This window comes from Varroa destructor, unplaced genomic scaffold (assembly GCF_002443255.2).
Source record: "Varroa destructor unplaced genomic scaffold, Vdes_3.0 BEIS01000006.1, whole genome shotgun sequence".
Lineage (NCBI taxonomy): Eukaryota > Metazoa > Arthropoda > Arachnida > Mesostigmata > Varroidae > Varroa > Varroa destructor.
The window spans coordinates 31,309,206-31,334,116 of NW_019211459.1; the positions used below are offsets into that span (position 1 = coordinate 31,309,206).

The window sequence follows — 24,911 nt, forward strand, 5'->3', positions numbered from 1 at the left end:
CACCACAGTATAGCGCGGCAGCGGGCAGTAGGGCGCCGCTGGCGGGTAGCGGAACCGCTGGGAATAGTGCGGGTCATAGAGCTGCTGCAGCAACAGCGGAGGCCTGGCAACCACTCGCAGCAATAAGACTGAATGAAATCGGCTTGCGGGCGCCTTTAAGACGATCGATGTCTGTGTCTGTATGCTTCTGAGTTGACGAAACTGACGGTGCTGTGTCATCGTCTAGAAATAGGGAAGGGGAGGGGCCGAGAGAGCTAGCGGCGACTACTACTTCCCATGGGTGGCCGTGTCAGTTAGTGGTGAGTGACGCGGTCATGCCGGAGCAGCAGCGGCAAGTGCAGACGAGACCAACAACAGCAGCAGCAGTAATGTCCGCTGCTCACAGCAGCACACCTGGGTGTGACGACCCGACCAGCGCGTGAGCGAGCCTGCATGCAGCAACCACTCAATCAGCCAGCCGGCCACCATTATTATCATCAGTTCATCGTCATTGCTGTCGCTAGTCGTTAGGTTGCTCGCTCGCTTTTTGGCAACAGCAGCTCTGTCGTTTTTGAGTGGCGGTCGCAGCGGTGGCGGCGGCGGCGGCGGCGGCGGCGTCCGTGTGAACGGCGGAGAGTGAACGCGCTCACTGCGAGTGAGTAGCCACTAGCGAATGCTGCAGGCGTTTTGCCTCGCGCCACTGTCTGTGCCCACAGCAGCAAAGCAGCAGCACCAGCAGATCTGGCTGTGCGTTTTCTGTCGTCGTCGTCGTCGTCTCTCGCTGAGGCAGCAGCAGCAGCAGCGCAGCGGCTCTGCTAATGGCTGTGCCGTGCCGCCATCAGTCGTGTATTGAATTGCGAGTTCAGAATGAATTAGTTCTGTAGTAGTGTGATGCGTGAAAGTTCTCAGCAGCTTCAGCTGCCGTCGCAGCAGCACCACTACCAACAGCAGCAGCAGTAGCATGGTGAGCAGTAACATCCTCGGAGAGCGCTGAGCCGAGCAGCACGAACAAGCCTCAGTCGTCAGACTGAACGGGAAGAAGCAGTGCGATACGGTCAGTGTGAATAACAGCAGCAGCAACAGTAATAACAGTCAGTCGTGGCGGGGGTGTCCACCGTTAGCAGTTGTGCTTACGGACAAAACAGACGACAAAACGAAGCAAATCGGGCTAGCAGCAAAGTTGCCAATCAGTCTGCCAGAGATAGGCTGTAAGGCAGGCAGACCAACAGCATCAACGAAGTAGACGACAAGACGGACAGGCGAGGTATTAAACGCCTACCAAACCAGTCTACCACCCATTCAGCCAGCCAGTCAACTGATTGGCAAGAAATAAAGGAGTAAAACGACGGCTAACGAAGAGAATAGCGGTAAACTGTCGCTCGATCGCGCTTGTTGTTTGGTGGCTCGATCCGGTGGCGTCATTAATCCCGCTGCTGTGCTCTTATTTAGCTGCTTGTCGCTAGCGAGCGACTCAAGCCAGTAGTCGCTGTTACAATATCAGCAGTGCCTCGGTTGTTGTTGCTGATCGTTCAGCCAGTGTTACCGAACAACGGTCATTCTCTGCCTCCTCCTCGTCCTCCTTCCCCCCTGCCCGATCGGTCAGTTGGTGTGTCGTCGTCCCCATAGTTATCGCTCGGCTCGGCGGCGACTGGCGTAGTTCGCGAGTGAACGAACGATTTAACAGCAGTTAGCGGCCGGCAGTTAACTCCAATTCGCGTTGCTGCGGCCAGCGCCCTGACCATTACCATCCCCGTCCGCACACCCGCCACCCCCTGACATTCAGCCAGCCAGTAAAACCTATTGATGAGAACCACCCGGCTAACGCCAATGCCCCCCTATACAAGAACGATCGATCAGTGATTATCACGATTATAACTAACATCACCACCCCAACCTGTCTCGCCATTGGACTGTGAATCAGTGAATGTTGGAGATTTCGATTTGATTGGGTTGCTCGGCTACAACAACGACGATGGTTACCGCTATCCGCCATCCGTGAATACTACTGCTAACGACCCCCCGAAGCAGCAGCAGCAGTACCCATAAAATTAACACAGTTTATAGCTATTATTACCATTAGTACAACCGAGTGGTGTGTCATCATGTACATCGATCTCTCCGTCTGTTTGTCTGGCTTTCCTGACGCGAGCGTAACCCATTGACAAATTCGACGGAGGTAGCGAGTGCGCGTGTGATTGCGTAGAATTAATAAAGCAACGGATCAGGAAACATCTGCGCGTCAACGAAAAGGAAGAAGGGGCACGAGGCTGTCTATATTTCTGCGACATAGTGTATCTTGTTCTTCGGATGTACAAAGACTAGTCGAAAGTGGAATAGCAGAAAAAGAAGGGTACTCAGAATTTCGAGGAAATTGTGTGTCAGACTGAGAGCGAAGTGAAAGAATGAGTAATTCTGAAGTTTGTTGACCAATCTACGGCTAGCATCATTGCTTGACATCTTGTTTTTAAATCTACTTATAGTTATCCTTTTGTAACACCTTCGTTGTATAGTGGCACGGTACCGTGCCATTGTGGTATCATCATCCGTCAACTATTTGCCTCCGCCACCGTCGTCACCATCATCGCCGCCCCCGCCACCCTGTGCCCCGGTGCCGATCTTTGATTCGTACGACGACAAAGTGAGCCAGTGTTTGGTCGTCGTCGATCAGTCGCTCGATTCGTTCGGATATATTCCTTTTGTTTGTGTGTGAGAAAGAGAGCTCTTATACGCGCGCGTGTCCGGCAGAATCTGCCTGTGGGTGTGGGTGTGTGTGAGTGCGGGAACCGGACTATCGATATCAGAAGAAGTAGATTACCAGTGGTGTTATCGCAGGAGTAGTGTCGATGACGGCGGTCATAAATATTTCTTTATCTGCATCGTTTGCGCGTGATTAACCTCTGTGTGTGTATGTGTGTCTGTATTCGAGGGCCGACCCCCGTTCGAACGCCTAATACAGCAGCTGGCCTACCACCCGTAGATGCTGCATATTCCGTCTATTCCTTTACCGTTTGGTAGCGCAATCGCTACTAACCAAGATCGGGTGCAAGAATAGAAAAGACAGTGCCTGCGAGAAAGCTAACCGCTAGAACGATCGGCCATCGAAGCAAAACAACAACTGCGTCAACAACAACAACAGCAGCAGCATCAACAACAGCAACAGGAACAACAAGCAACAAAGCAGCCGCATGGCATACAGCCATCGTCGTGTTGTGACGGCTGCGCCTGATCTGTCGTGCTGCTACGTGCACCTCTCCGTTTCCCATCGACAGCCGTCTAACAGTGGAAGCAACAGAACCGATACTACAACTACTTGTTGAGATAATAGCCAAGGTGGTGGCTGACTGCAGGGAAGACGCGATTCCTGTCTATATCTTGTCAGGTCTAGGGCACAAAAAGCAGAAGGAAGACCAAAGAAAAGGAAGGAACGCAGGGCAGCGACGCCCACAACAACAACGCAGCAACGTGGCGAAAAAAGGCGGGTAGTTTCGTCGATGGGTGACAACTAGTGAGTATCAACAACAAGAACACGGAGCAAAGGAAGTATCTGCAGGTGGACATTCCTCAGCAGCAGCAGAAATCGAGTGGTAAAATGCAATGCTGGTAAAACGAGATAATTAGTGCCTGTGTGCCGCGTTGATAGCGCTAGAGACGCAAAGAGTGAGGGAGAAAAGGGATCTTTGCGGCTAATAGTCGGCCGGGCGGTGGGCAGACGGACAAATAGCGAAGTAAAAACAAACCGTCAAGCGCACCAAAAGAAACACCCTGAAACGAAAAATCAAACTCCTCATACAGCTCGTTAGCGAGCAAAGCCGCTAGTTGAAACCGCTGTTGCTATAGCTGGGAACGCGCAGAAACAGCGATCAGCAGAAAAAAGAAACCGAAACACACAACGAGGGACTGAGAAGAAAAGTGTGTAAATCAGGGTTAAAGAGAAAAGTGTGTATGTATTGTGCTCTCGGGCAATGATCGGGGGCTTTGGAAGTCCAGAACGAGAGGCCCGCGGGCGGCCGTCCGTCCCACGACGACGACGACGACCACACTGCCTCGTCTTGTGGTGGAGGAGGAGCAGCAGCACCAGCAGCAGCAGGCGTCGGCCATCATCAACATTATTATAATCGGTGGCAACAGAAGATTCAAAGTGGCTGAGTCGCGAGGATTGTTGCCTTGTTGACCCCTCCCCCTATAACGATAACCCACCACGATACCCATCATAACCAGCACCCCTTTGTGTCAACGATAAAGAACGCCGGGCAAGTTGTTGTAACTGTCGATCGCGAACATCACAAACAAAGAGAGAAAAAGAGAGCGTTCGTTTGTTGCTTGGGCCGGTGACGGTGAGGGCCCATCAACGGCTGCAGCCACCGCCCACGGCGACGACGCCGCCGTCGCCGCCGCTGCCGCCGTTGTCGTCTGTGAAGCCACAATAGCAGCAGCCCTCAACAAGTGAAAGCGCGCCGGCAGGCCCCAATAGTGGCCGAGGCAATAGGTGGTGGCGGGGAGCAATTCATCGTATTGTCGTCAACGTCACACTGTGTATGAGTGATACGCCAAACGGCGGAGAACGCGTCAAAAGAGAAGCTTAAATGACAGCGGGGTCAGTATATCCACACATACGCACACATCCACGCAAGGAGCTATCGAAGCAGGGAGAGTAAAAAGACAAGGAAGGAAACAGAGCGCCAAAGAATAATAATGGTAGACCGCACAATGAGAAGCGAGATTTAAAAAACAACATTCATCTCGTTATCGGCTGCCGACTTCAGGCGAGAGCGACGACAGCGAGCAGTATCATTTGCACGATTGGTCATCGCAGCTCTTCGTTATTATCGTGGATAACAAAAATAATCATTCTACTCGTATAATAGTCTACCAACGATCATTGCTGCGACTATTGTGTGTAATACCTTCAGGTGTGGGTTGCGGGGTACATGTGCGTGAGTCGAACACGGCGACATTAACACATCCTATCATTTGATGGTGCTTGTGCAGTTGGGCCGCCGTTGCGCTGCGGTTACCTGCAATAGTAGCACCTGCGAGAGTACTATTACGACCAGTGCCGGGTTCGATATATAGTATCGCGTTTGCATAACCCGTGACGTCAGTCCATCCGTCCGTCCCCACGCAAAATCGTCGGCATTGACTGAGCATTGACCGGCACGAATAGCTACGAACCGCAAGCAATTAACCGAGTAAACGTCCAACGAGAGCTGACTTCATATAGCTATCACAATTCTAACGCCAGACGAGGCAGTAGCACACGACGACAGCAACAACAGCTGCACGGCACCATCGTCACCAGTCACAAGCTAACAATCCGCAGTATCACCGCAGACAGCAGCTGGTGCCCCCACCAACATCATCGTCACAACTGCTGCCCCAACAGTAGCAGCGAAAGCGACAGCGGCGCCAGAGGCGACCGCAAAACGACAGCAGCAGCAGCAGCAGTAGCGGCGAGGAGTGACAATTGCTCCTGCTGCTGCTTCTTCAGCAGAGGTTACAGTATTGCTGACGGTGTACCGGGCGCTGTGGCCAACTACGACAATAACAACCTCAACAGCAGCAGCAGCAGCAGCAGTGCGCTGTTTATCGTTGCGTCGTCGCGCTTGTCGGTGACGCTAGCGCTGCTGGTGGAGGCTGATGTTGTAGCTGGATAGCTGGCGACTGCTGCGGCGGCGACAGCCTTTCTGCCTAACTGACTGACTAACTGCCCGTCAAAGCAGTAGGTGAGTGAGCAAACCAACGAGCGAGCCCATCTCAGTCATCGTCGTCGCCGTTGTCGTCAGTCGTCACAGCGCGGGGAGTGTGCAAGCTGCTGGGTGGTCGGTCGTTAGTTCGAAGTGAGTGTCTGTCCGTTTGTCTGTTTGTGACTGTGTCTCCATTGGAGAGGAAGAAAAGTTGCTTCGCTCGGCACACGCCGGTGGCACTCATCGTCGTTCGCTCAGTGGTGCTCATGTCCACCGCCGTATCCGTGTGTTGCTGTCTGCGTTCCATTCGTTGGCGGCTGGCGTGTGTACGATAGCTTTGCGTTAACGTAGTGTTTGTGAGCGTCTCCCTCTGTGCGCGAGTGAGTGTGTCGGCTGGGCTGGCTGGCTGGCTTTTCGGCTCGTCTACCTGGCGACTCGTACGACCGTGTCCCCGTGTTCTGGTGTTCTTCTGGGTCGTTTGTACAAATCGGCCACTAAGAGCAAAAGCAACAGTTTTGTCCACGGCTGGGTCGTGTTAGAAACGGCGTTGTCCGAGGATTTCACGGTGTACATCGAGCAAGTGCTGTTTCGTACTGTACTTTAGCAGTGCGACAGAGCCTGCCGACTGTCGTCGGCTACAAGCAAACGACGAATAGCCGCTACTACAATTAACACCAGCACAATTATCACCGTCACCTACGGGAGTGTTAAAGAATCAGCCAGCGGCCATACCAACCAGCAACAGTTCAAAGCAAATCAAAAGCGACTAGGGGCTGTACTATCAATACAACAGCAGCTACTACAGCTGGTACCACTACTTTTAGTATTGGCGCTATTCCGACGTCCACGCCAGCAAGAATAAGGAAAAGCTGCTGTTGTGTTGCTTTTGGCCGCGTGTGTTGCGCTAGTAGGCATCCACCACTACAGCCACGCCATCATCATCATAGTCATCAATAACAACAACGACGACAACAACAACAGCGGCCGCAGCAACAACAATAATAATAACAAAATTACCACCACCACGACGACGACCAGCGCCACGATTCACCGAAAATCTGCCATTATCTTCCCACTGCACGTATTGTTCCTGTGCGTGACTTGCGTTGTTATTGTCCCGGTGAGTTGACGGGCCGGCGAGTTCACGGCGGCCCGAAAATAGCAGTTGTAACAGCAGTCACGGCAAGAGCAACTATCTCCGTGAACGTCGTCGTCGTCGTCGTCGTCGTCGTCGTCGTGGTCGTCGTCGTCGTCGTCGTCGTCGTCGTCGTCGTCGTCGTCGTCGTCGTTAGTAGTCAGTGCAGTACTGGTCCTGGACTTTGTAGCTTTCCAATACAAGCATTGGAAAAAAATCCGAGATCATTGCGGTAGCTAAGGCAGCAACGGCAGCGTCGAGCGACCTTCCTGCTGCGACTGCCGCTGTTGCTGTTGTTGTTGTTGTTACAAGCCGGTCAAAGACGACGACAAAGACAACAGCAACAACATCGACGCCGTCAAAACGAACCAGCCAACCATCGTCATCATCGTCACCACGAATCGTAAGCAGGCAGCAGAAGAGCCTACAGCCGACAGGAACACCTGCACCGAAACGATCTGCAGGAATAACGGCAAGCACTCCTATAATAATAATAATAACCTGAGGGAGACCAATAAAATAGTAGTGTACGGGTAAACGAAAAGAGAAACCGGGAAGAGATAGGAAAAAGGCAACTTACACGGGACGGCACAGACGAAGACGAGAAAGCCCACGGGAAGGACGAGAAGAAAAACAGCGACGACGACAACAGCAACAACAACAACAGCAACAACAACAAAGACGACCAACACAAGATCAGCTGCTTTAACTATTGATGCTTAATATTCGTATGAGCACAGCCATAGTGTTATTGGCAACTATTATAACATCAACAAAATAATCTCAAGACTACGAAAGCCCACACCGCAGCGCCGACAACAGCTTCAGAGCCTGCACTATCTCGCCCTGTTTGTAAGATACAGTTCGTTATTCTATAGGTGAATATTGTTTGCTGAGAGATCGTGTGCCTCGTCAGCTGTTCCAGGGTCGCCTGCGTGTTCTTAAACAGTGTCGTCGCCGTCATCATCCTCATCATCATCATCTTTGCGTTCGGTGGGCTCGTCGTGGCGCTCGTGTCGAACGTGCGCTGTTCGGAAGAAGTCTGTTCGAACGGAAAGAATGAGTGTGTGTGCGCGTGTCTCCCTTCCATAGTCCCAGCTGTGGATGCCGATAAAAAACACCGATAATACAAAAAAGCCAACAACAACAACAACAACGGGTTTTGGTAACTGTGGGTGAGTGATCATGTGGATTTGTCGAAGTGCTCCTTTGTGATTTGCTATTACATTGACGGCGTCTGTATCTCACGACGGACTCGCCTAACGAAACCAGAAGAAAAGACTGTTTACTCGAGGGCGCCCGCGCAACCTTTACATCGGCCCTTATGCTTGTTTGGTGGTGAAGAAAAAAACGACGACCGAAGTTCAACCTCAACCAGCTTATTTGACCTGTCAGTTCATGTCAGTCGATTGGTTCTGATTATCAGTCGTTAGCCGCACAACTACCCCACGTCTGTCAGTTCCAACGGAGAGGAAAAACGTGCAGTGGAGTACACAGAGAAGCGCGTAGAATGCGTGAGCACCCGTTTCTGTGTGGCAATTTTCCCCGTACGCGGCAGCAAACATCGGAACAACAGTACCTTTGCCATCACGAAGCGGCTGCATCAGCAGGAAAGAATAACAGTTTTCTCTACTATCGGCGGCATCCTTCAACTGTACGTCTCTGACACATCTAGAAGAGCTTCGAAGGTCCGGTTAGTGTTAGATCTCGCTTTTTTTGAAAAGTTACATAGTAATTTTCTTTACTTTCGACACCCATAAAGTGTATGAGACACGCTTGCGAACAGATTTGGTCTATAATTGTGAGCATACAGTGCCATTCCATTAACACCGCTTTGCCTTTAAGTACCAATCTGCGTTCGGTTTTTACGTATTCCCAGAACTAAAACGTTATGTTTGGATCTATGCAAGTTAATATTGTCGAAATGTCAAACGCTGTTCATTAACATAAAATATTACACCTAATCCTTCTTAATTTTAATGAAGCCCATTATTTTATATGGGATGTATTTAATGGAGGCAAAATGCTCCGGATCAATGAGCGCTCACTCGTAGATTTCTACTTTTTGTGATAACAGTGACAATAGTAAAAAGAGAAGAGATGACGTATCAGTAGTAGATTTCTCCATTGTCAGCTTCGTTGTGCTGTCTCGCCTGAGCAAGCTGCCTGCTGACCGGCACTTATTCGATTCCCCGTTGCCTCCCAAAGTCGTTTCGCAGTTGCTGACTCTGTTGCTACGACACCGCCGCCGCCGTTAGCGCCACAGGATCCACGGTTCGTTCCATTTCTCGTTCGCGTGGTGTCGTGTGATATACTGTGGTATAGTGAAGGAAGGGAGGGGGGGCATGTGTGTGCATGCGTATCTGTGCGTAGGTGCTCTATATCTTCGTTTGGACAGCGCCGCTAGTCGCAGCTTGCTGTGGAGGCCAGCTCTGTACTCGAAGAACGCTCAGCGCAGACCAGCGACCGGCCGTGTAGAAGCCAAGCATACGTCCCTTCCACGAAAAGTCGTCGAATCCCTAATCCTTTCCGGGGCGTAGAAAGGGTGTAGATGGCGGCGCAAAGAACGCACTACGAGTATGAACATGCGGATGCGCTCAAACCCGCAACCGAGCATTTGCACCCAGCGCGAAGCATCAGGCCTTCGAAGGTTAGGGTTAGCGGTCGCCGATGGGTTAGTGGTGGCGGGCCTGCGAGCGGCTGTCCGCCTCTGGCTAGAGGCATTGCAAGCAAGTGGCAGCAGCCCTGGTTCTCTCCCTGTATGGCGGCCTGACGATGGCTCTGCTGTTCGCGAACGACCCCCCGCCCAACGGCTCCGCGATGGACGGTCGGTCTCCTCTAAAAAGAAGCAAACCCCACCGTCGACCGCTCCCCACAGGGTTCTGGCTACACACTCCACATAGCACCGCACGATTTTGCTGGTTGGCTCTTTGCCTGTGTTGAGGTTCTGCTCTATGGTGGCTCAGGCTGCGCCTTTTCCTAGTCCTCCTCCTCGTTCTCCTGTACATCTCCATATGCCAAGCTGCTACCGCTGGCGCGGTCTCTGTTGTATTATCGCCCCTGGAGTTCTCAGCTCAAAACCAAACATCATCGCCTTCAACCGAGGTTTCGCCAATTTTCCAGCGATCCCATGCTTGCTTCTCGTGTCTAGCTACCACTTACCAAAGATCTTTCTGCATTAACGCTATTGTCTTCCCGAGGGAACGTAATGAAAGAAATAATACATAAAAATGGTCGATTAACTACGAATGATTATTCGAATTAATTTTCTCAAAATTAGGAAAAATGTGATTTGCACGAGCTGTCGTAATAGGTATTTAACTATTGAAAGCTTCTTGACTTATTTTGCTTTTCGTACAGAATTAAAAAAAAACTAAGCAACTTAGAAAAAATAGGGATTTCTTTTTTACAAGCTCAAATTGTTTTTTAATTAAATTTATAACTTCATATTGAAATACGTTAAGGTGCATTTCGTCAGAAACGTCACAAATGGCTACAGATTTTTTAGTTGACGGAAGGCTCTTATTTAATGAACTCATAGTTAATCTTATTTATCGTTCTATCGTAAAATCAAAACTCGTTTTCAGTGATATACTTTTTAACAAAAATGAGCGAACTAAAACTAGTTATTTTCTAATAATAAAAATAAAAATATAGTTCCTGAGGAGATGCGCATTTAAGCATATAACAATTTCGAGTTTAATTTTTAGTTTTAAAAGTTTAGTTTTAAAATAATCGTTTTCTTATTTTGGACTTTTCTCTACAGATTAATAAAAATATACATTATTTATAAAAAAAAGGACATTTTGTTTATTTGAAAATTTAATTACTTATCATATATTATAATTTGTTACGCTATTTATCTAAATGTCTACCTACCATAAGTATTTAGTAGATCGTTTAATAATATTCTATACTTTTTATCTGTTCATAACCTTAAATGAATTGTCCCCTTCGATGCTAAAAACGCGTTGTACGTGTAAATCTCATGACAATTTCGCAGATAACATGTAATGCCCCTAAATCATGATGCTTTATTTTTAGTGCTGATGCCTGTTCGAAAAAAAATTCGATAAAATTAATTAATTAGAATCATCAGTCTACGATTGAAGTTTATATTATAGAACCAGGAAAAAAATTGCCAAATAGCGCCTTGAGCATACTCTTATTTTAACTGATCTTTTAATTGATCTTTATAATATTCATCATTCCGTATCGAAGCATTATCCGAGATTTAGGCATGATCGATAAAGACACCTTCAATAAAAACGGAAATAGGTACGTTAGTGTGTGTTATCCTTTTTTCCAAAAATGGGTACGATATAGTAATCTACGATGGGTTACTACTTGTGACAGAAATCATTTTGCAGATCTGTCAGCCCTATAGAACATGTAAACTCCCCAGAGAATTTTATTTTTACCCTTTAAATGCTTGTTCATCAATCCTTGAGACAATTATGAAAAAGAAATTCTCATTCTCAGTGTTCAGAATCATCTATCATATAATTCTAGATAATAATATAATGGAAAAAAAAGGAAGTACTGTCCTTCTGATATTAGCTTTTCGATACAAAAATCTCTATGAAAAGATGTTATTTGAAGCAAAGATGATTAAGAGAAAGTCTAAAACTACGAATGATTTTATATTTTTTTGAATTTTTTTAATAAAGCAAAGATTTCTATAGGTAATCCTTACTGGAAATCTTTTGCATCAGGCTAGAGCATATATTTCACGGTGTATTGTCGATGGCGTCCTGACATTCACTTCTCATATAAAATGCTTAGGAATAAGTCTTCTTATATAAGAGATGGTAAAGATTACTACATTTGCTAGGAGTTGGCACTCTTCGTAATAAAATAGTTCTAAAAACTGCCATAAAATCTAGTATGAATTTATAAAGGAGTTGCCCATTTATTTAATATATCGCTTCAAGCAGTAACGTTTTATCATTAAGATATCGACCTTGTTGTCACATTTCTGCGTTTTAAATAGGTCAAAATTTAGTTTAGAAAATAATTGTTGGTTGAAAAATAAAAGTTGGTTGAAAGTATACTCTATGAAAAGCGTTTTATTTTATTTGAGACTGAGGATAACATGAGATGTTTCAAAGAAAATTATATTATATGCTTGGTGCTAAAAGTTCAAAAATAAAAAAAAAATCTACAAGTTTATTTTATTAAAGATTAATGTATTCATTACGTTATGGGTTCTAGTTAAGCATGTCATTTGTGATTACAAGCATGTGTGAAAACTCTCAGGCAGTTCTCTACGTATGGCACGAATTGAAATTGACTCAATTAGCAAGCCAACAATTAAAAACTGAGAAAGCTCCTTAGTAAAAAAAGTGATTTTTCTATTTATAAATGCCAATTAGCTTTTGGGTAAACCTTTTCGATGGGATCCTCCGATCGAATATGCCAGGCTCTACAGAATAAGTGACAGTCTTGAGTGAATATCTCTTATAAAGAAATTGCTGTGGCTCACTTTGATGACCCAGCGATTATGAAATCGTCTACACCTTAAAAGACATCAGATGCGTCTGGTTCTAACTTCAGCATTTGTAATGATACAAAAATGCGGCAGGTGTACGCGTTGTAAAAGAGGGCATATACTGTTGCCGCCAAAGTTCATCCACTGCAATACATTCACCTGTGGCCATAAGTGGTGCTACTGCTGCCATGCCTATTGCCGGTCTTCCATTCCAGTCGGCGGAGTCATGCGTTAACACACGCGCCTACCTCACTGCGCTTATATTACAATGAGCAGGCCATTTAGGGTAATTTCGCTCGCTCTCCTTGTTCGGTGTCGACGTTCTCACGTACTACGCGGCGACTGCTACTGCTGTCGCTGTCAACAGCGAAAATCCTCGCGTCGATGTTGGATGGCTGTCTTATATCGCCACCCCTCCTCACAAACAAACTTGTCTGATAATCAATAGATAAATAAATTTGCGGAAAATTTGAATTGAATCGAGGACGAGCAAGGCGGCGTAATCCCGGTGGAAAAGAGGAGATACGAAGAGCAGAGTTGTAATGGCGGCCTAAGTGGGCTAAGCGTGAGCCACCGTTCCGACCACACCCTAGTCACTTTTACCCCAAACGCGTGCTCCCCCATCTTAAATTGCCTTGCATCGACAGAACAAGATCACAAAGCCTACACACGCACACGTGCTCGAGCTCCAACAATTTGGCCACCTGACAAATTTTTTTAGGTGATATCTACGGCATGCGTTCGACGAGGCGAGAGAACGAAGGGCTGTATTTGATTCATTATAGTAGTAACTTTTGCTGTTGACAATCACAACTATAAGAATAGTAGCGCGCACTAACAGAAATCATGAAAGAAGCTTTACTTACTGTCGCGAAGCGTAGGTTTGTTTCTCGATGGCTGTTACTATGATGGTAGTACAATAATACATTGCTGAAGTAGAGAAATCCGACCTTGAAGGGCTTTTTCTTTTTGACGGTACCAACTTACTGTTCGAATTAATTGCGCGTTCAGAGCCGCCTAGCTGTTGCCCCAAAAACCGACAAATCATCCCCACGGATCCCGCCGCATCGTAGAGCTAATGCTGCATTGTAAAGCAGCTGGTCGAGGCACGTGGAACTGACCAGCTGGTTCTACGAATCGTGGACGACGAGTCGATCCTTCAAAATCCGCCAATAAAACAGGCTCCTGGCGTAGCCAACTCTAACGTACAGAAAAAATATCATTATGGGTTCGTTTGTTATCTCAAGAATAACAACGAACGCTGTATAACCTGCCGAGTAGAGCAACACACTCAGTTTACGCAAATCCGTTGTCATTTATATGATAATAATAATTGTTATTAGCACTATTGTTACTGATGAATTCACTATTGCACCAGCTTCATCTTAATGCTTTGTTTATCGCGTATTTATTACTGCATATATGCAGTATATAGTCGCCAGAGATAAGGCAATTCATCGTATCATATCCGATTGCATTGTATCCGAATGACTGGAGCTAATGCTCAATTTAAGGCTCCAGCTAATATTCGTTTTGGTCTCGCATGCACCTGAAATTGACATGGCGTTACAGTATATACAATCTGTGTTCCGATGCGACTGTGAGGTTTCAGAGAGTGTCGTAATAGATCCGTCCAGTGTCACCTAGGTTTGTTCTGCTTGCCGCAGAAATTTTGCTTTTTTCAGTGGTTATCAAACATTGTGTGTACGGGTTGGCACATTTTTCGGTACTTGATCGATTCAAAAATCAATCTATTTTGTGCGAGTTTCGTTATTGGGTCCCTGGAAGGCCACATTTCTGGAAGTGCCTTGTACGAAAAATCGTTTGGGAAATATGTGCAATGGGTGGAGTTTTGAAGATGCTCCCGGTTGAAATAGAGCTCACCGGTGTCGACGCTTACATCGTGGAGGTTTATATGGACAAATAGCATTTGGTGCACGAAAGAGAATTTAAATCTATATAAATGTGCTACGAATAACGACCGTTTACCGAGGGCTTAAAAGGACCTCCGGTAAGGGAAGAAGCCGTTCATTGGTTCTCAGAAAAGGATGTAATATAAAATAATACAAGAATTACTTCTTTGGCGCCGTTTGTTCCGGTATATATATAGCTACGGTTGACAATCTAAACAATGAACAACTGATAATTCGAACCGGCTTGGGTATAAAGCCCTAGTCGCTAGCCGATAATATATATGGTTAAGCGACAAAATGCCTATTCTCTCTAAACTTTAAAATAATTTATTATATTTTTTTATATCTATGTATGTATTTGTGATGTGAGTAAACTATAAAGCAAAGATTCCTGTATCGTTCCATTTCTTCGAGGCGAACCTTTGGTGATTCTAAGCTTTTGTCAGCCTATCGCTGGATGAGAATTGCCGAGCTATAGAGGCGTGTTTGCCGACCGCTGTTCATCTTCGTGTTACTTCGACACTACGTGTTTTCGATCTTCATCATTTGAAAAAGCTCAATGACTATGAAAATGAGGTTTTCGCCGCTTGAACTGGAACTAAGTCTCAAATAGTTGATCTCAATTTTCCCTTGATGTCGCCGACACTTCCTATTCTCCCTGATAGTAGCGACAATACCCTAGAAAGCCGTTTGCTGGAAACAGGGAAAAAGCCACCGTCCAGAGTTACTGACAGTGAGTAAGGTACAATACTAGTAATAATGGTGATTGGTAAAGACAACAACGGCAAGCATCAAGTTTGTCAGTTGTTGTTGAAAGGAGCTATCTAACAGGGATGGACTGTATTGAGCCGTGCCGATCGCAGCACGCACGACGATCACCGCCATGAGGAGCGTATATTTGCCAGTTCAGACCGTCACTCACTCTTTCAGTCAGTCAGGTCAGCGATTGCGAACTGCGAGCTACGCTATGAGGCTGCGAATGTCCGAAACGCATTCAAACATAGCCGGACCCAGCGAACGACGCTTTGCTCCGTCAGTGACGACAGGCCGCCGTAGACGGGAGAACGTTTCGCGGCCGCAGCGGATTCATCATCATCATCATCATCATCAAGATTACAACCCTTAGCATTAGCAGTGTGTTGCGATGTTGTTGTTGCTGATATCGTCGAGGCGACAGCAGCAGCAGCATTAGTGAGTAGTAGGCAATGGCTGTTGGGCGTTTCCGGCGACGGGCAACCCGGGTACTTTGCAGCGGCGGCGGCGGCAACGGCTTCAACAGCCCCTGCTGTTTGGTAGTGGGCCCGTACTACTTGTAGTGCTTTTCAGCGTTTATAGTTGCCCACCGCTTATTGGCTAGCGGTGTCATAAAGTATTGCTTCTACCGTTTTTCTAGTCCCGCTGCGGGCTGTGGCTGCTGGCGGTCGCGCTGACGACGAGGCGAGTTCGGCTGCGAGAAGTATATAGTTCCAAAGACAGACAGCGAACGAACCGTTCGATGACTACCGCTTTGTGAGAACAAGGCTAGAAATAACAACAATAGCAACGTGCAAAAATTTAACGTTTCGTATAAAATCTGCTAGGGAAGGGGCGGAGGGCGGCATTCGAAGATGGCGGCATCTGTAACAAAATCGCTTGTTCAACGAGTTTGACAAGAAATTCATTTATAATCGTTGCCATGCATGGTTCGCCAACGCAATCCACCCAAACCTACTTAAACCCTAGCTAACCTGATTCGGAAAGCAGACCGTTTGTGCCATCCTGAAAACTATCATGTCCAACATCTAGTAAGCTCTTGCGCACTATACAATAAATAAAAATACACATTTAGATGTAAAGAGGAAAAAAAAAGGGAAATACAGGAACCATGAAATTTAAAGATTGGCAATCTTTTGAACCGGTCGAACGAATAAGGCTTGGCGAAACGTTAAGTTCATTATACAGCCGTTGAGTTAACGCTTTTGACCGGCGGGGCGGTCAGGATGACAGAGCACGTTTGAAGGGCTTGCTGAAAGCTCATTGGCGCCTAGTCGGCCCAAGAGCAGCTACTAAACATAGTCCACACTGCAGTAATACGACTGTGACGTCTATTAAAACGACCCGTTGACTCATTCATTTAAGCACATTTATGCGTTGCTCAAGACACGCGCGTATGCTTCAGATTGACAAACGCACGTATCAAACCAGTTAATGATAGTTGTAATGGAATCATCACATACAATGTTTGACGATAACATTGATAATGTGGCAAAGTGCTTCTTGGCGTTTTGGTTTCGTTTACGATCAGAAAATTATAATTATTTAATTGCTGAGGTTTTTGTAACTTAGTTATGGCAGAAATACGAAAAAACAATGGTGCCACAAATGTTCTATGAATTGCATAGGTTCAGGCAAGAGCAAAATATTCTTTCTCTGCGTAGCGAACATACTTTTATCATAATAATAGGTGGGCTAGATGTTAGTCAGTGTTTTTCACAGTGTGTTTGCTTGTACCATATATTTGTATTCCATCCTACCGTAATATTTACCTTCCAATGTCTACACACTTTGCTAACAGCCGCCTTCTGTATCATCTGTTTGTTTATTTGTTTGGTGTTCCTTTAGGTAAAACTCCAGATAGAGCGCGACTTGCGCGAAGAGCTGCAGGTGGGCGCTGGTGGCCATTAAGGAAAAGCTGCAGTGGCACAACAATCGCACAGGAACTACTGTAGAAGGCGAACCTTACGGAAAGGGAGGCGTTCCCAGCCATCATCACGAACGAAGAAACGAGGGGTGCAATCAATCTACAGCACCTTTCGTGTGAACTCAACCCCTTCGATCTAAGCCACACCGTTTCAGCTTGGAACAGGTTGTTGTGGCAGATATTTTAAATCGCATCGTTCGCGCATTGTGGGTGTTGACCTAGCGAAAACTGATAAAGACAAGCACAACAAAAAAAGGTCATCCGCTGGCCTCCTGTATTTAGATGCAGTCTCTATTCTTATTGTTGCTGCTAGATCAGGTGAGAACGGAGTTGTTCGTTCATTGTGTTTGGAGTGCTTCACGAACGAAACAAAGCCAAATATTCAAAATTACCCTGTGCTTGTTGTTGCTTCTTGAGGAGCAACAACGATTACAAATACAGATAACAGAGGCGGGAACAACAAAGATGCACGGTTGATAAACGAAGCTGTCTTGCTGAACGACTGATTGATTGAGCTGAGGATTAGGTCTGTAAATGTTTGAGTTGTAGTTTGTCACCAGTATTGTCAACAGTTGCCCATAGCTGTACTTCAGACGTCCGCCTGAGCCATAACACGAGACGTTACAGCAGCTCTAGTGGGTATTTCAAGTGGCAGTCACAGTGGTGACGCAAACCATACCTCGATCTGCATATTGGCTATCAGCAGACTGTGTATGTGTCAGTGTTTTTGTGTGTCTTCAGTGCAGGCGGCCTCTGGTTCGAGCCATCTTAAGTGCGTTGTGCGGCCGTCGAAATAGGTAGCAACACCAGCATTAAGGTGTAAGAAGCCGGTGGGGCAGAAGGTGGTGACGAATTATATACGCTGTTGTCGCTGTAGCTAGCTGCAGCTTCCGCTGTAGCTGCAGGCTGCAGCTGTTAGAGCAGCTCGGCTGTGGCAAGATGATGGCGTGCTGCCTCTCGGAGGAGGCTAAGGAACAGAAGCGCATCAACCAGGAGATCGAGCGGCAGCTCCGTAAAGACAAACGCGATGCGCGAAGAGAGCTCAAGTTGTTACTGCTGGGTGGGTAAAAGCTTAATAAGAGCATACAGATTATGTATGTGTACGTAATACGATTAAATTAAATCTGATTACTAGACTCCCTAAATGTTCGCTGATTGAAAAAGATGTGATGTCTTATTAACGGTGATAATTGCTTTTCTATCTCTCTATTTACAGGGACGGGAGAAAGCGGGAAATCCACGTTTATTAAGCAAATGCGAATTATTCATGGCTCCGGCTATGACGACGACGATAAGAAGGGTAAAGTTGCTTTTGTTGCGGCGTTCTCATGTATAACTTCAATATACCAAACAAATTCTTCTCTAACCCCACAGATTCAAACACTTCGTGCTTAAAGCAAACTAAATAGATATTACCCCCCTTACATAGTAGTTTAATGTTAAAAGACGGTATTTTTAGGGTATATTTGATGAGTGCTGATAATCCATTCATTTGTTATTTTCGTTTGGTTTGTATGGACAGGGTTCATCAAGCTGGTCTATCAAAACATCTTTATGGCCATGCAGTCTATGATCAAGGCGATGGACATGCTCAGAATCCAGTACAAGGACCCCAGCAATGTGGAGCATGCACAGCTTGTGTCGTCGGTTGACTACGAGGCCGTTACGACATTCGACAGGCCATTTGTGGTTGCTATACAAAAACTTTGGGCCGATCCAGGGATACAGGAGTGTTACGATCGGTTAGTTATTGCCAAAGTCCGATGAACCACCCCACATTTTAAACATGTGTTTCATAGTAATAACAGTAATTTATTGTTGAATGCTGCTAGCTGTTAGTGTGGAAGACGACTAGGCTCATTCACGGAATGTGTCCCTGTGTATTTCCCTAGGAATCCTAAATCCCTAGAAAGGCTAAATCTCTTTCAAATTCGAACTTTCCCATTTTAAAACGTTGGCGCATTTGCTAGATAGTAATAGGCATACATATAAAATGTAAAAAGAATCACAATGTTCAGCAAATCTCTGTATATATAAAGGTATCTCTACTCATGATGAAATGCCATACACCTCGATATTGTTGTGTGTTTGAGAAGTGCACACGAAATGCTATTACCCTCTGAGACATGGGATTCATTTCGGAGCTTTATTTTTTGCTGAAGTACAACTAATCCGTATTGGTGGAATTCATACATACATATATATACATACATATATATGGAGAGAGAGAGAGAGAACCAATTAGGATCACCACTGTATTCGCATCATACACAGTAGTAATATTTTTCATCGTATGACATGTTTTTATTGAAGCGTTCAATAAAAATATGGTCAAACAGGTTAAAATAGCACGAGTCATTTTGCCGGCTTAGGTGGGGTTGGAAAAATTAAGGCCGACATTGGATAGTGGATGTTTGTTGTCGGCATGGTTATGATCAAGCGAAGAAGGGCAAACGAAGGCTCGGATCAACAAAACTAAGGAAACTGCACGAGCAATCGATAGCGTCAACAGTGGTTTCTGTTGCGTATTATACTGATGCCTGTGAAATGCTAGACTTAAACGGCGGTAATTGCCAAGGAATTTTTCATCTAATGAGTAGTTCGAAAATAGCGGACGCCGACGTATGTTATGAAATGTTTAATTGTCTACCGTGGCATTCCCACAAGATGTATTTTAAAATGGCTCACACTGAAATACGTACACTAAAATAAGCACCGAAACGATAATCTGGAACAATTATGTTACAACGTTTGCTTGTTTTCTCAATCGAACTGTCTTTTAAATTTATCAATAAAATCGTTATGCGCATCAACGAATGTCCGCTTAATGTTATCGTTCAAAAGGGTTATGCGATTAGGGCGTAAAGTACTATTTTCGTAACTTAGAAATTTCAAATACAAATATTTGTCCCATACAAGCAACCCAATCAAGTATTTTCAAGTGTATAATGCCTCTAACTCATATGAATACATAGCTTAGTGGCAAAAAACTAGTTGCGATTTTTATATGCTGCACTGCAAATATAGCTTGTTTACCCATTAAAATGTATAATTTTTAGTCGTTAGGTGTGTTACTACCATGTTGAAGGCTTAAGTTAACGAAGAGGCGACTAATTTGCTAATGTTATTTTTACGATTTCAGGCGACGAGAATACCAGCTGACAGACTCTGCCAAATATTATCTGTCGGATATAGAACGCATCGCCCGCAGAGATTATCTCCCTAGTCAACAGGACATCTTAAGAGTGCGTGTACCCACCACCGGTAAGGCCGCTCGCATTGTATAATATGATGAATGCCCACGGTGGCAATGCTGATTTAATATTTTGAATGAGATCGCCATTTTCGTGTAACAGCGGGGCTCCGAATTTATGTATTAGACAACAATTTTCGAGAGTCGAGTATATTTTGCGAGTACGTGTATATTAGACATATATCATTGATCTTTAGGCATTTCTCAATTTATTAGTAGAGTCATAACAATTAGTTCCACTAGTAAAGCATCAGGTGCTCCTCCACGGTGTTATATACCTCGAGGCTGTCTTGGGGGCTGACCAGGGAATTTAGATTGTGACCCTCCTAACCTTAAAACCTTAGGGCGACTTGAACCGTCTCCGATATCTCTCTGGAATATCATATGCAGACGTTTTACAGTACTCGTGATGATCCAGCCAGTTGTACTGCATGATTTAGTTGAGTGGAAAGCTATGGAGTTTTTATTATTCGTTAGATTTGCTGAGCATACGACAACCATGGCTTGTACTTTTAGCCTGCAAATGCTTCAATAAACAAAAGTTAGGACAAACCTGTGTTGCATTGTGACATCGCTATTTGAACTTTTGTCTCTTTTGTAGTTAATTCACATCCATTAATTCGTCTTGTGTGCTGCCTACTTACGACTGTTTTTTAGGTATTATCGAGTATCCGTTCGATTTGGACTCAATCATATTCCGCATGGTCGACGTAGGCGGGCAGCGGTCCGAACGTCGCAAATGGATTCACTGCTTTGAGAATGTTACGTCTATCATATTCCTCGTAGCGCTCTCGGAATACGACCAGGTAAGACTGTTTCGAGCTTGTGGCTTGCGAACGTGTGCGAAAACATGCGAACGCTAAAAATCCAAAAGCACCGTTACTATAGCAGCAGAATCCCCTTGTTGCTCTCCAAAAATCTCATTGAATGCATAATCTTGGAAAAACAAATAAAGACTAATCAAGAACAAATAATACTACAATTAAAAGTCCGGAAGTTCGCCTGTACTTTACCACGCGATTCAAATAAATTAATCGGGCTTATTTTCAATTTTCAGATTTTGTTTGAGAGTGATAACGAGAACCGAATGGAGGAGTCAAAAGCGCTCTTTAAAACGATTATTACCTACCCATGGTTTCAAAACAGCTCAGTTATCCTATTTCTCAATAAAAAGGTTTGTAGGTTGGGCTTGCACGTTTTAGAGTCTATGGGCTGTTTCGGTTTCTTCAGCTGACACACCTAAATATTAGACTATTGAAATAAATCTTTTTTGTTACCAGTTGACCTCAACACATACACGAATACACGGTAGAGCGATATCTTTACAGTTCTATGGATAGAGTTCCTCTAATCCGATCAATTATATACATGTGCAATCACAATACTTATGTTATCACTAACTCTACAGCCCGATAACGTTATTAACACCGCCAAAAGTCGAGCACTAAATATGAGACATAGCGGAACGTTCGGGGGGAGGAGGGGTAAACTTTTAATAATGATAACATTCCATGATGGCAAATAATTACATTCAATTTTGCAGCGCACCATACATGTAAAACTTATCTATATGTATCTAGACGTTGGTAAAATAGCAATATTGGTAGTATAATTTGATAACCTTTTACCATTTTTATACCACTGATAATATTTTTTTTCGCTTGTCCAACCGGTATAGTTAGAAGTGATGACTGATTTCGTGTGTTTTATAGGATTTGTTGGAAGAGAAGATCATGTACTCACATCTGGTCGATTATTTCCCCGAGTACGATGGCCCGAAAAAAGACGCCATGCACGCGCGCGAGTTCATCCTTCGAATGTTCGTTGACCTAAATCCGGATTCGGAAAAGATAATCTATTCGCATTTTACTTGTGCGACAGGTGAGCACCTATCCATTGGCCAGTTGTCTGATAACGTTTTGTATTCATAACCGTGGCACTGTTCACCATTATGACTCGCTATTGTCCATTTTTCACTGCTACAAAATGCCAATGTTAGACGACATATACTTGGTGTACAGTTCCTGAATGTAAGCTTCTGATTCTTGTTCGGAGATTCTATAACGTCGCGATATTCAAACGCAGATTGTCTCACATGTGCCCAAGCGTCCTTGTACCTTGTGCACTGTGACAAGTTTCTACGTCGATTGAGTGCGCATGCTAGATAGCTATTTGCTACTTTACATAGCTTTAAAGACTTCATTCCCAAGCGCTCTTCCGCGAACCTTTCAATTTGTGTAGTATCTGGTCCGTTTGGGGTTAACGGTACACAAACTCGTTGCAATAGTATGCAATAATGGCCTTATTTCAGATATTTTCAGCAATTATAAACTAAAATCGTTTAAAAAAAAACTATCGTGATCTCGGATGTCTACTGCTCAATCTAGCTCGTGACAGTACTAAACTTCCCATTGTGCTTTCATTTAGCTGTACTGTGGTTGAATATAATCTCCACTATATTAGATTGTAATTAAGAAGTATATAAGACTCCATCATGGGGTAGATTCTTCTTATGATCTTAAGGAAAAACATCGTGCATACTGTGTTCATACACGAAAGTGAGCTTCAAGGATCCATAAAAACGGTCTGCGCTGCTTAATTATTAAGTATTTGTCAGACTGAAACGTAATACATTAAGGTTGCTCTTGTGATCCAAAGTGCTTCAATGTTAGTCAACAGCCAAGGCATCAGTACAGACTACATCATATGTTTTGCGTTATACGACTAAAAGCTGAATGAGCTTCGTTTCGATTAGTTTCCAATCCTATGGTGCACATAATTTACATAAATGGGCATGGTCGCTTTGTTAATTTCAGATACCGAAAATATCCGGTTTGTGTTTGCTGCCGTCAAAGACACGATACTGCAACTAAATTTAAAAGAGTACAACCTTGTCTGAATAACAACCGACCGGCATACCAACAACAACCGACAGGAAACGCAATGTTGAAAACAATCAGCGAACTGCAGCGGAGCAAACAACTTTCGTCTGCTACCTGTTATGTCGCTGAGTGCTCACAGCTGTACTTTCTCGACATGTCGGTATTCGTAGCCTTCAACCTTTGGACAACAATAATGAGATGAATATAAAAAAAAATTGCGACTCTGGCGTCATCGTTTATGAACTCCGACGATGAACACAATTAGTGCAACAACAACAACAACAATAATAACTAACAAGATTAGCAGAACTAGAAACAACTGCAGCAACAACATAGATAGATTGCCACTGTATATATTAGCATGACAAGGGTAAAAGAGCTGATACGATGCTCGGGGGAGAAACTAAATATGGGTTAAGCTTCGTTGACAAGAGGAACAACCAACAACAACAATATAATAAAACTAAGTAATGATTATAGTACACATAACAATGACAACAACACCAGCAACAGATTTAAAAGTACCGCCATTATTACAACAGGCGGTAGCGAGAAAACTGGGAGCATAGACGACTTTATTGGTGAACCCCTCAGCAGCAGCAGGAGTAACCACAAATAAGTGATTATTATAACAATTTATCATGATCGTATATATATGATGGTGTTTACGAAAAACAGACTTGCTGCCGCCGGTTGAGCCTCCGCTGGCTTCAGATTATATATTAAAAAGAAGAAAGAACATTAACGTGTAATAATAACGATGATCATGATGACTATTAGAATGGTGACCATTATTATTAGTATTATTAACACGATGATTTTAGTGGCGTAATTATTACTATATACATATATTATAAACTAACTAAAAGTACGAATGCATGAGAGGAATAAAAACGAGCACATAGAGAGTCGCTTAATGGAATAACCGCAACAACTGGATGAGTAACTACGATGGTATTGAGATATCGTGCTGAAATGATCAGATATAATAACATATGATAATATAGCGACGATGATAACAATGAACATGTGTGAGAATGAAAAGAAACAGTAATACACCACAAGCAATTTATATGCATACATAGAGCACAAGAAGAAACAAAAAATATATATATATATATATATATATTTCTACTATTATTATTAATTAAAAGAGTCAAGCAGTAGCGGGCGATCCAACAGTATAAGGGATGATACAAGGGTTACTATTAAAGATATATATATATATATATATGATTGGGGATCTCTTCTGAGTGTAGCTGCCCGGGATATTGACTAGTCTGTCGAAGAAAAAAGAGCGAATGGAACAGAGCGCATCACATCGTTAGAGAAAAGGCGCTAGTTAGCGGGCTGGCAGTTGTACAGCCGAGTATAACAAAGAGAGGATTCTTATAATAATAATTATTATTATTACTACTATTATATTGAAACTACGATCAACAGCGCTGCGTGTGGATGACGAACATGGTGTGGATACGTGCGATGAAAAAAAGGCCCGTTTGTGTGGGTGCGTCTGTGTGTACGTGTACGTGTACGTTTGCAGTTACGTGATGGAGAAAACGGGCGGAGGTGATAAGTGATTGTGGTGGTGCCATATATGTCCAAGGCGATGTGACAGGATAAAAAAGAAAAAAATGCATGCTTCAGAAGCTGGAGTTTTCAAAAAATGCCCGAAGTGAAATAATATAAATAGTTGATTCATTTTAAATTAAAAATAATTATAGACACAAGAAGAACCACCATACCAAGTCATGATGTTATTGATCTACGATCCACTACCACTGTATGTATGTATGCAGCAAGCAATAGTCAGTCAGGTAACAAGATGACAATAATAATTATTATGGAGACAAAAACATCAACAAATAAAGCAAAATTCAACCAGCGTCTCAAA

At 44.3% G+C, this 24,911-nt stretch overlaps 2 protein-coding genes across 3 annotated transcripts in view; one reads left to right on the forward strand and one right to left on the reverse strand.

Moving 5' to 3' along the window:
- LOC111253450 (uncharacterized) overlaps positions 1–24,911 on the reverse strand; it is a 46,878-nt gene that overhangs the window by 17,680 nt on the left and 4,287 nt on the right. The gene's annotated exons all lie outside the window — the stretch shown is intronic.
- LOC111253505 (guanine nucleotide-binding protein G(q) subunit alpha) lies at positions 346–24,911 on the forward strand. Of its 2 annotated transcripts, XM_022812981.2 has the most exons (9): positions 346–8,491; positions 16,804–17,942; positions 18,099–18,182; positions 18,405–18,624; positions 20,025–20,146; positions 20,793–20,941; positions 21,193–21,309; positions 21,848–22,016; positions 22,952–24,911. In XM_022812981.2, the coding sequence occupies exons 2-9, from the start codon at positions 17,822–17,824 to the stop codon at positions 23,032–23,034; spliced, it is 1,065 nt and encodes a 354-aa protein (XP_022668716.1). In that variant the 5' UTR covers positions 346–8,491; positions 16,804–17,821; the 3' UTR covers positions 23,035–24,911. The 2 variants fall into 2 exon arrangements, with proteins under 2 accessions (XP_022668716.1, XP_086829984.1); XM_086973858.1 differs by lacking the exon at positions 16,804–17,942 and having other exon boundaries at positions 348–8,491.